Source organism: Gadus morhua, chromosome 12, assembly GCF_902167405.1.
Source record: "Gadus morhua chromosome 12, gadMor3.0, whole genome shotgun sequence".
Lineage (NCBI taxonomy): Eukaryota > Metazoa > Chordata > Actinopteri > Gadiformes > Gadidae > Gadus > Gadus morhua.
In genome coordinates, this window is record NC_044059.1 from 3,184,924 (window position 1) to 3,197,480 (window position 12,557).

The window sequence follows — 12,557 nt, forward strand, 5'->3', positions numbered from 1 at the left end:
GTTTTGATATTCTGTGTGTTTTTTTTTTGTGCAGGTACCTGTCTGACCTCCATGCTCCAGGGGACCCCCGCCTGGCAATGCATCTATGCTCAGCATAAGTGGATGCCTGCAGCTCCTGCAGAACTGCAGGGATGAGTTCATTACTGGCCAGAGAGGTAACTTACTATAAACACACACATTTACAAACACTGGAATTGACTCACCCTCAGAATGTAAAGTCCCTATTTAGCATTTCTCATCAGTGTTGAGTGTCATGTGAATCTCGTTCTGGCTCAGAGTGCCGCACCCCAGCTGCTATTCTGCTGCAGTGGTTCTCTTCTGACCTCCCTTTCCCCACTCTGTCATCCCCCCTTTCTCTCTCGCTCGCTTGCTCTTTTTCCCCTCGCCATGCCTGTGGCTGCTAGAGGCCGCAGCATGTTTAATTTTCTTACATCCGAATGGATAAGATGAAGAGTGTGTGTGTGTGTGTGGTGTGTGTGTGTGTTGTTTGTGTGTGTGTGTGTGTGTGTGTGTGTGTGTGTGTGTGTGTGTGTGTGTGTGTGTGTGTGTGTGTGTGTGTGTGTGTGTGTGTGTGTGTGCGTTGATGTGGTTGGGGAGGGGGTTAACTTGGATTTAGGTTACATGGCCTGGCATATTAGCGCGATACAAACACACATGCGCACAGCACATGTACATTGAATGCGGCCGCACAAGATGATTTGGAACAATTAATCCCAATTAAGATGTTTCTCGCTTTGAATTATCAGACCAGGGGGGGGAAATGTGGATGTAAAAACTGTCCTGTTCGGAGAGAACCACGAGATACTCTAGCAATATGTCTGTATACACACACACACACACACACCACACACACACACACACACACACACACACACACACACACACACACACACACACACACACACACACACACACACACACACACACACACACCGTAGTTTGACACACAGACTCATACGTACGTGCAGAGTGCGTGCTCTGTGGGTGGCTGGCTCACATAGTGGAGGTGGAATATAAACATGTCAGATGCTAAGGCATAACAGTAGTTTCCGGGGCTCAGGTTGATTGATCAGCAGTGCTGATGCGCTCGCTCACTGCTGTTGCTGCTGCCTCAGTTCAAACAAACCCTCCTTATCATGTCCGGGGAAAGGCCCCCTTGGTGGGGGCACGATAAACAGTCAAATGAATCTTCAGATTACATACTTACTTACATACTGTACATATATTTGGGCTCTGTGGGCCACTTGTACATATCTAGCTCCCATGCGCACGCAAACACATGCATGCACACGCACACACATGAATGCCACTGTCTTGTCATTTCTTAAAAAAATATTATGCTTCATGCTTTGAATGCCCCCGTAACATAGTTATATATGATTTGCAAAGCCTTTCTGGTTTTATATAATTTTCTGTCATAAATCCCCAAGATTCTATCAAATGGAAGTAATAAAAATGCCCAAAATGAATTACAAAGGGGCAAAAAAGCCCATTAAAAACAAATGTGAATCTCCTACCCTGGTGCACAAGCATGTTAACACACATACGAACGCGCGCACAGACACAAGCAGAGGCACAACTTGTCTTTGTTCATCATTCTTCTTGGTAGCGCCCCCCTCCCACCAGGTTTTTTTTCTGCAGCAGCTGTCTCCTGTCGCCCTCTTGTCACACTCTCAGACGAGGACCCTCTTTCCTCTAACACATACACACCTGGTAGCTGTTTACCGCACTGTCCCTCCTCGCCCATCCTTTCCCCCTGCCCATCCACCACCAGCCCTCTTCCCCCCGATCCGTCTCCCGCTCTCTGCGTACCCTGCCCTGGCCTGGGTACAGAAAAACGCTCTCAGGAACATCCCTCAACCTGAGCACCCCACAGATACCCACCATTAGAAACCACATCCACCCACCCCACAAACCACACACACACACACACCACACACACACACACACACACACACACACACACAAACACACACACACCACACACACACACACACACACCACACACACACACACACACACACACACACACACACACACACACACACCACCCTGCCACGCCTGCTCTAACAGAGGGCGTTAATTTCTCCCCCCCAGCATTCTCTCCCTCTTGTTCTTCATTCTTGTTCCACAACCATCTGCAAAACCTCTGCCCAAGCCTGCATTAAAAAGCAGATGAAGGGATTTACAAATTAATATATTTTGACTTTCATCCTTTGCGGACAATGTCCTTACTTAATCTGTAATTGTTGTGAGAGAAAACGGCCAGATAAATGTAGCCAGATGTTATCTTGATGACAAAAGCCCAGTATGTATTCGTTCTATAATTGAGCAGTATGCACTACATTCAATCCATTGCAGGTGTAGCTAGAGGATAAGGTGGTGTTGTCCAGATCCGGTTCTGCAGCCATGTTAGCTACCCTGACTCCTGGGTCCATCTGTCTCTGTTTCAATGTAAATCCTGAATCTGGGATGTGAGGAAAGTGGAGCGGGCCTGGAGTTGCTTCCGAAGTGTCTCTAAATGCTTCCATCGTGCACACTCTTGTTATGGCAATCTGGCTGTGCCCGATCCAATTATACACTGTGGTGATCTGATTTCCTGTACAACGCCGTGCCTGCCAAGGTCAATACAATTAGCGGCAAATTGTGTCTATAGGAAAATAACTTGTCAATGCACACTGATCCCGGTGTTTGATACGCTGTGTCGGAGCAACATGTGGTCACAGTTTAAAGGCTCAGCCCGTCCTACTCTGGGGTGAATCTGTTAATTATTACCAATCAATTAGCAAATTATTAAGGTGTGTGTGTGTGTGTTGTGTGTGTGTGTGTGTGGTGTGTGTGTGTGTGTGTGTGTGTGTGTGTGTGTGTGTGTGTGTGTGTGTGTGTGTTGTGTGTGTCATAACCCTAACCCTGGTAGAATATAATTGTGGTTATCTATTTGCTGTGATATATAGTGTATACAAACGACATTGGGGGATGTATGTGTCCCTATCTCTGTGTGTGTGTGTGTGTGTGTATATAAGCAGAAAGTAGGCGTGTGTGTGTGGTAGAATAGGAATTGTGGTTATCTATTCGCTGGATTATATAGTGTATACAAATGACATTGGGGGGATGTGTGTGTGCCTATCTGCATGTCTGTGTGTGTATAAGCAGAAGGTAGGTATGGCGTGTGTGTGTGTGTTGGGGGTTGACGACCTTACGGGGAACAGGAAGCCCCATCACCCTGCAGAGGAGCATCAGCCCCAGGAAGTCTGCAAAGACAGAGGCTAATTTTTTACACAAATACAAAGAGCAAAGAGATATGTAAATATGTCATTTGATCAATTAGTTCAAGCAACAATTCAGAATACTCGTTGCAATAGAACACAGCGCGCACACACACCCAGCCACACCCACCTACACCCACAACGACGTCGCACACCCAAACATTGGGCACGTTGTAGGTTCAACCCCACGTTAAATCTATGCACATGCTAGTATGGAGGACGCCATGTTCAGCCCTCCGACACCTGGATCAACAGCAGTTCTCGGGCATGTAAAAAGAGCAGAGGAACTGCTCCTGGAATGAGAGGACTGTATTGTCCCCCAAGTGGGGTTGTGTGTGCATGGGCTTATGTCGTGATGTGTGTCTGCATTCGCTTAAGTGCCTGTGTTGCACCTCAATGAAGAGAATGTCTCATGGTCTTTAGCCTGACTCATTTGGGGGTTTCTTCAGAAATCAAATCTGCATGCATGTGACTGGAGCACCAAAGAAACAACGTAATTGCAAATCTATTCGGCTTGGATATTTGCAACCCCAATGTGTGCATTTACAAGTGTACGTGACTCATCGGCTCGCTGTGCATGAGTGCGAGTAACTCGTGTGTAGGAGAGCTGGAAGCCGCCTGCCGCTGGGGTTGCAATAAGGATACATAGGCGGTGCGTACTGTAGCACGTCTCCTTTAGTTTTTTTCTTTAGCTGGGTAGTATGACGTACGAGTTTCACTTTTGCATCACCATTAATGCATTTCCTCTAGATGCTATTTTCTTGGGAATCATTCCAAAGGAACGGGGTAGTGGGAGTGGGAATTGCTGTTGGGATAAGTCCATGCAGCTTTGTTCCACCGTGTGATCTTATATCGCCATCTAGTGGCGCCTTGCTGCACCTCATTCGTGAACGGGATAGGGTCAGATGTTTCCCGGAGCCCAGCGAAGGCGATCAAAAACCAGGCTGACACCCCGGTGTGCACAAACAGACCAGTTCCCCCCTAGCCTACCCTCCTAGTCTCAGGGTCGAAACAGCGGGACATTCTCTCAACGGCTTGCCAGAGGAGAGGCCGGACCAGAAGACAAATAAAGAGAGGTGGGGAGTGCCTGGGGAGGTCTGTTTGGTGTGAAAGCCTGCCGAGGCTCAACCAGGAATGTGGAGTTATGAAATTGAGATATTTGATTATTTGATATCCAAAGTATGTTATCTTATTAATGCGAGTTCACTTCTCAAATTAAGTTCTCTCTCTCTCTCTCTCTCTCTCTCTCTCTCTCTCTCTCTCTCTCTCTCTCTCTCTCAGTGGGTGTTGGGGCTTTGGACCTCGACGGGGATACCCGACCCTCGGCTCTGAGGATGAGCCACACGGCCTCGTTGAAGAGGGGGGGCAGCCTGCGTACGCCACGTCCCAGCAGTGAGTCCCTGTTTCAGAACTTGTGTTTGGGTATAAAAATGCCCTGTGCTGCACAGCAGGTATACTGTATAGAATGTATTTTTGTTAAAAAGTGGTCTGTCTGTGTGTGCCTGTTTGCGTGCCACAGCCTGGCGTTTTGAGACCCCCCAACAGGTGCAGTTTGTGGAGAAGCTGTCGGACGTGGTCATCGGTCAGCTGCCTAACTTCTGGAAGCTCTGGATCTCCTACGTCAACGGGAGCCTCTTCAGCGAGGTCAGGCCCAAGCGTCTTTATTCATGTGAAGAAATCCATGCCAGACTCAACCAATTGGAAAGCAATGAATGAATGAGTTAATTAAATATTTATTCAGTATATGATGAGTGGACGATCAGTATGTTCAATGAGACACTCTATTCATGCCAAGTGTGAGGATTGAAGACGATAGGCAGTCTACCTTGCAAGCTACAAGGCACTACCAGACTCCTTAACCCAACACATTCTGTCATGTGTTAGGGACCAAAGGCTCATGCAGCTTATGGAAGTTTATCATGGAACCGTTTCATGTAGTTATTCCGTTAACATAATGACACGCTGATAATGTGGCAAACCTGTCTGGAATGAATCAATGGTAGTTGTTTCCATCCTGCTATGACTTAAACTTTTCATATTGGGATCCTATTCACACCCTGAAACTGCAGACCGGAGAGAAGTCCGGCCAAGTGGAGAGGTCCAAGAAGAATGCCCGGCAGAGACAGAATGATTTTAAGGTGTGTTGCACTTTGCACATATTCATTCCCAAAGCATGTTCAGATTCTATCTGCATCACCTGTTTCTATAACAAACACAACCTAGTGTGTGTGTGTGTGTGTGTGTGTGTGTGTGTGTGTGTGTGTGTGTGTGTGTGTGTGTGTGTGTGTGTGTGTGTGTCTAGAAAATGATAGAGGAACTGACCCACCGGCTGGTGAAGCTAGTGCGGGGGGCCCTCCTGCCGGCCACGCTTCCCCCGGGGGAGCTGGGTCTCTACGGGGGCTGGGAGAACAAGACAGAGCTCACGGGCCTCTGGGTGACGCAGGTCATCCACACCGTCAGGTACGGCACCACCACCACCACGTGGAAACTGACATGTACCGTAGTTGCTTTTCTGTTTCCAATTGACCTCATCCATCACGGCAATGTTTTGATATATATATTTTTCAAACTGAACCGTTATTTGTGATTATTCGTAATTGTCATTAAAGGGTAGGTAAGTCTTTTTTAAGCTGGAGAACTTCTGCCTATGAGGAAATAAGTTACTTACAAAGCAGTCGTTTATGATGCAGTCCTTTATGACTGTCCTTACAGTCATAAAGGTTGTAGATCAACTGAAACATTGGGTGGCATAGGACCAGATGAGCTTGAGCTTCTTGAATTCAAACGGGATTTCCCCCTATTATTAAAACATTACTTTAGATTTGATCAAAATAACCCTCAAAGGTTCACCAAGACCCACTTATTCAGTTTTCTCCTGAATTAAGTGATTATGGGGCTTTAGATTTAGCCATTTCTCTGACTATGGCTCAATGAACCATCTCTCTCTCTCTCTCACTCACTCACTCGCCAACTTCTTCTCCCTCCAGGTGTTGCCATGATGCTCTCGCCACACTGGAGATTCCCAATGATCTGTTGCAGGTCATCCAGGACCTGCTGCTGGACCTGAGAGTGCACTGCCTGCTGGTCAGCCTGCAGCACACCACCGAGGGTGAGGGCCGCCTAACCTGCATCGGATACTTCATCATTTGTACAAGGCCTCAGCGGCTGGTGGCTTGCAGAACTATTGGTTGATAAAAGCGTTAATAATAAAAGTGAATGGTTAATATAATATTACATAAAATTAATTAACCCCATGTCGTAAAGGCTATTCTTTTTTTGAATCACATTTATATAGGGTTGTACATGCCACTGTGCGTATAAAAATGTAAAATCGAACCACGTTTATTGTTAGGAAACTTTATCCGTGACTTCAAGGGAAGTTGATCGGATGTTCTTGTTTTTTCCCTCTTCAGATGTGAAGAAGCTTGCTGAGAAAGAGGATTGGGTGGTTGATAATGAGGGACTCACCAGCCTGGTGAGGTCACTCCACCACAACAGTCAACCTGTTGTTTGATGTAGAGCAAACCCTGATAACCAGAGAATACATTAGAATAAGGCCTGATGTTCTTGACTAAGTCAATGAGTTAATAATGCCTTTGCCATCACATCATGATAAGTTGTATACATGTTTTTGATTATCTAAATAATTTAGATAATCTCGATTTATTTAGATGTTAGTTTTGTGCTGCATTTCTTTGAAATTAGTACGTACTTAATTGTGTAGCATCTGCAGTAGCTGCTATCATTGCTGTACACAGGGAATGGGTTAGCCTAGCGATTGTTAGTACTTGCACTTGGTTTTATGAACATCTTTACTGTACTGACAGCGATATATTGTTTCACTTCTTATGACAAATGTACTTATTAATTCATACATTTTATTGTAAAGTAACTACCAATAATGAAATCTTACTAACACATTTAAGCTTAACCACTGTGGCTACTTTATAGGTCATACCCTTTTTTTTATGTATTCATGAAAATTACTATTGAGTCTTCTCAAAACTAAAAAAACAGGCAAAGCAAAAGCAATTGACTTGAGTTGCAACATTACATATGCATAGCCTTCCAATATAATGTCCCAGAGCAAACTAAACCGCTGAGGGCCAAGACATTTCTTTATATCAAACCGTTTGTTTTGTGTGGAAACAGGAAGAGTAACGTTTGTTCTTAATTATGACTCCGACACCTTACACAGATAAATGCTTTGCTGTTTCTGTTCATCGGTGGTATATTGATAGCAAGACGTTATTAATGTCCTCCATGTTGATGTTCTTTGTGCCTGCTGTCCTGTGCAGCCCGCCCAGTTTGAGCAGTGCGTGGTCCAGATGCTACAGTCACTCACAGAGCCCATGGAAACCAAACCTGGGGAGATCAATGTAAGATTACCACAGATGGTTCGGAGTATCTTCTCAGCTAATCATCCTGCCTTCATCATGTTAATCCTCACACCGCCATAAGCAACCGTCTCTCTATTTAATGATATTTAAGAGAGATTCAAAATCTTTGAAGCAAGTAGAAAATACCCAATAGCTGGGTGGAGCCCAAGTCACTTTTTAAACTGAAGCATCCATCCGACTCTTATCTGATGCCACAGAGTGTCTGTTCCATGTAGAACTGTTTTTGTGTCTCCTGTAGGTTCTCCAGCTGGATCTGGCCCAGGACCGTGCATCAGAGCTGTGCGTGGTCATCATGAAGGTAGGCCGTATGCCCCCCCTCCTCCTAGCCATGCATACAGGGCATCCCATATGTTAAACGAGGCTAAGGCTGCCCTATTACGATTGTAACACAGCCAAAGTCTTTTGAGGGGATTCCGATTAAAAACCTACCGCTCGATGATTAATACAAAGGCGAGTCAGAAATTGGTCTCATTAATTCTTGAGACTGGTTGAAAACTAAAGATGCGCTCTTTTATGAGGATGTCTTTCCATTCAAATGAGTAATGCGTCCCATGTGTGAAATTCAGGCCTTCATCAGCTGCATGGAGCAGCTGAGTATGAAGACAGACAGTGACAGTTCCCAGTGAGTGCCCCCTGTGTATATCCCTGTCTGTATTCACACGTACATTTGAATGCAGTAGAATCACAAACATGACAATCAAAATAAATCTGCACTCATTTGTGTGTGTGTGTGTGTGTGTGCGCGTTTTTACTATCAGCACGTCGATGGACCTCGCCTCTCCGAACACCTTCAGCAGCGCTCAGGAGGAATTCAGTCCCACGCCGGTGAGTTTCTGGGGGTTCCTCAACAGTGTGCTTTGGTTTGTGTTTCCTGGTCGTTGCATTTCGTGTAATCGGCGTTCGACGCAGAGGCTGAGCGAAGGGCAACGGAGGAAGGTGGGGGAGGGGTGCAGGGAACATCGGGGCGCCTGGTGTTTCTGGTAAGGGGAAGTCAATGGAGGTGGGGGTTTCCCGTGGTCTCATATTCGAGCAGGGGGGTAACAGCACCAGCCGGGCCATGTTGTGAAGGTCTGAGACTCAGACAGCACACCATGATTCCTCACCTCACCGCAATCCCTTTTTATATTCAACCTTTGTATTAGGGCTGTCTCTGAGAAGCAATTTCGTTTGTCATCTGAAAGCAATTCACCCACACTATGAAGTCGACCATTAGTCATACAATCATTTTTTCACAAGTCATAAGCGTGGTGTTTATTATGAAACATTTATGTTTACTTTGTTTCTATGTCATTTTATATATAACATTTGGATGTCAGAAATACCTCTACAAGTAGGCCCAGGGTTATGGCCTACAGCAGCGGTTTATTTGGTGCTGAAAAATCTGAAAATCTGCCAGAACCCAGAGATTTTCACAGATCTTAAATCAGTTTTAATATACTTTATACTGTCTAAGGGCGTTACACCCACTGTTAGGGCAATTTTGAAACAAGAGACCTATGTGGTTGAACTGCGTTTTTAGTTTGGCTTTTATTAGGCGCAGGGTACTTTGTAATTTGCCTATTGTGTAGCAGTATGGAACCACACAAAATTGTGTGTTTGTGTTTCACTCTGTTCAAGCCTGCACGAGAGTTCAATGTTGTCATTAGCTGTTACGTCTTCCTGACCAATCGCAGTTCAAGGCCCACCTGGGGTGAACCACTTCGGGAGGGGCCGCTCAGTTACTCCCCTCTTGACAAAATCGACTTGGTTGCGACGTTGACAGTTTGAGTGTTGCATCTGTTGAGGTTGCAGGCGCACAGCTCAGGCTGCCAGACGGCGCTGCAAGGAACTTTTCTGCAATATTGTTATCCCGCAGTAATCAGCCCGACAGCCCCGAAACGTTAACGGCCCACCGGGAATTCTCCCGTGTGTGTGTGTGTGTGTGTGTGTGTGTGTGTGTGTGTGTGTGTGTGTGTGTGTGTGTGTGTGTGTGTGTGTGTGTGTGTGTGTGTGTGTGTGTGTGTGTGTGTGTTTAGGCGTTATTCGATAGCCTGGTAATGTGTATAGGCCTACTTACAGTAGGAATATTCATACTGGTTTAAATAATAAATGTTATAGTATTTCCCATCTTTGCTGTGCAAGAGTTTTGTTCGAAAGTTCAGTGATTGAAACAAATAAAACCCTGGGCTATTGAAGTTTTACGGTAGGCCTACCACTGTCCTGCACCTACCCGATGTCAAGTGGACCGGGTTGAATTCAATGCGGCTCTTCTAACTGTCCTTCTCAACACTCTCTGATCTCACTAAAAGGCTAGCAGCAAGAAATGAAGGGATATTTAGAATAGAAAAAAAAAGTGATTAATCGCGAGTTAACTAGGACATTAATCTGATTAATCGTGATTACAATTTTTAATCACTTGACAGCACTAATATATATATATATATATATATATATATATATATATATATATATATATATATATATATATATATATATATATATTATATATAAAACCTATTTATCAAAATAGATTTTGTATGATGTATATTGAATCATCTTCCCTTCCTGTCTATGTGTGTGTAGGAACAGCGTCTGCTGATCATCCTCAGCAACTGCCAGTACCTGGAGAAACACACCTTTATCAACCTTGCCGAGCACTTTGAGAAGCATGGATTCACAGGCACAGAGAAGATCACACGGGTTAGTGAGGGATCAATTGGGTTGAATTGACCGCAAATTACCTTGAGTCTTTCGTTTTGTGTAGCGAAAGAAATGGATAAAAAATGCATTTGTGGTGATGACTGTAGGTTTGACCCGCCGTTTGCATTTGGAGCTTGTGGTGCGACCGGTGCTTCGTGGAAATCACTTTGGTTTAGATTGGTGGGAAATGCTCTGTGTGATGCTGCATGTATGTTGCCAATGAGATGGCATCGCTCTGCCCAGCAAGGGCATAAATATTAGTCATGTAAGTCACATTGAGCTAAAGGTCAGTTGAATCTCATTTCCACTCATCTTCAACTCCCATTTCTCTTCTCTCAAAACACACTCGTTGACACTGCACGTATATAAACACACACACTCAAACATTATGACTAATGGGGGATGAATCGCACAGCAAAAGTGAGTGTCTGTTTTGCCTTCTGGTAAAAGCTCATTTGAAAGTATTTATTTCATTTTGTAACCTAGTAACCTAACCGATTGATAACAATAACAAAGGGTGTGATTTATTTTTCAACAACGGGCCATCTCTGCCTTTTAACAGTGTGTGAATCAATGCACTACAAACCCAACATTAGAAGTGAAATATATCCACCAGTTGTTTCCTCATTGATGGTTGCTGCGGAACAAATGCAATAAAACTCACATAGTTGGTCTTGAATATATTTGATGGTCACGTGAATAATGCATCTGGATGCAGTTTTATTGAATTCCTTATTTTTTATTTTTTATTTATCAATTTGTTTTATCACTATCACAGCCTTCCTAAGGCTGCAGTTTCAGTCCTGCAACTATGGAGGTATCCTTTTAATGTCATTCCCTTGCTCTGCTGCAACATTCACAACCCTGATGGGTTCATTCATGATGGTTTAGGGTTCCTCCCACACATGGCAGCCGTATGAATGAAAAGGTCTTTGCCTCAAGCGCGTCCTTTATGCTGCATTGAAGAGCCAGCGCTCAGTGAATGTTAACACACAGGGAGCCGGTGGGCAAACGGCACGCTGATGCTCCCTAACCCCCCTGTCTGTTGCCGCGGGAGCAGGCCAGCAGGGAGGCGGTGCGTGACCTGGACCAGACCTTGTTTGACGCCTACATCCAGAGGAAGTCTGACCCCATCGTGGGCTCCCTGGAGCCCGGCATCTACGCCGGATACTTTGACTGGAGGGACTGCCAGCCACCTACAGGTACGCCAGGGCAGGGCTTCCCAAACTGCCTGTGAAGAGACGCATGGCCCAGGACACACCAGGTGTTTGTTTTTTTTGCAGTAAAATGAGTACTTCATTCTGATCACAGATTAGAATGACCGAAAAAAACAGGCAACAGGCAATACTAGCCTGCTAATAAAACAGTCTTACCCACTCCACAGTACACCCGAGGCAAATCAACTTTAACGCCAGACGGTCGATGTAAATGTCTGTGTTGATAGAATAATGTTAGAAATAAAACCAACCTTGCATATTTTTCAGATTAATAGATTAATCATTTTTTTATCATTAGTTCACAACAGATAAATAATTTAGTCTAATTTCAGTCTTCAGTAATTGCTCAAAGCGTGACCAACAGTTTGAATCCCAATAATCCCAAAATAAAATTTAAAAAAATTCATAAGGGATCCTGTAAAAGTATAAGCAGCGGGGTGTCTCTGATCCAGCAGCCCCACTGTAACAGAAGACGGCACAGCCTGTGCCGTAAACAACAACTTGAAGGGGCGGAGTCATGCCTTTCCTGTTTCATTACGGACATATTTTAAACTCATTTGCACGAGTTAAAGAATCTTTCAGCAAGGCTTTGGTTGAGTGTGTTTCTAGAGAGGAAGGTCTGTCACGCCGTTTATTTGAAACCATTACGAAATGCTCCCATGCAGTTTACTACCATCGGCTGACTTTTTGTTCCACGATCACGTGCTTATAGGCCCTCGCTTACAGAGCCCCGCGATAGGAAATGAAACGTCCTGTTCCCCTAGATCTGAGCTCCTCTGAGTGTAGACTTTCATCTAAAGTGTGCTCCGTGACTCTAGTAGGTGGGGAACTTCTGGGCCCTGGGCTCTGTTGTGGTTCCTACCTGTTGTCATATCTCAAGATGGACTTATTTTATGTGTTACTGTAAGGCTTAAGCCAAGGTTGCACTGAGTCACCACCTCCCCACGTACACCATACCGTAGGACACTCCTGACCTTCCTCTGCTTTGTTTTGAA

The 12,557-nt window shown here is 44.9% G+C and overlaps 1 protein-coding gene across 1 annotated transcript in view; it reads left to right on the top strand.

Moving 5' to 3' along the window:
* The window catches only part of exoc2 (exocyst complex component 2), a 39,036-nt gene that overhangs the window by 23,613 nt on the left and 2,866 nt on the right, over positions 1 to 12,557 (top strand). The window contains 15 exon segments of the mRNA XM_030373488.1: positions 32 to 65; positions 67 to 105; positions 107 to 155; positions 4,548 to 4,658; positions 4,786 to 4,910; positions 5,336 to 5,404; positions 5,569 to 5,726; positions 6,254 to 6,375; positions 6,680 to 6,741; positions 7,565 to 7,645; positions 7,905 to 7,964; positions 8,233 to 8,288; positions 8,425 to 8,491; positions 10,229 to 10,345; positions 11,406 to 11,547. Coding sequence (XP_030229348.1) covers positions 32 to 65; positions 67 to 105; positions 107 to 155; positions 4,548 to 4,658; positions 4,786 to 4,910; positions 5,336 to 5,404; positions 5,569 to 5,726; positions 6,254 to 6,375; positions 6,680 to 6,741; positions 7,565 to 7,645; positions 7,905 to 7,964; positions 8,233 to 8,288; positions 8,425 to 8,491; positions 10,229 to 10,345; positions 11,406 to 11,547 — 1,292 coding nt within the window.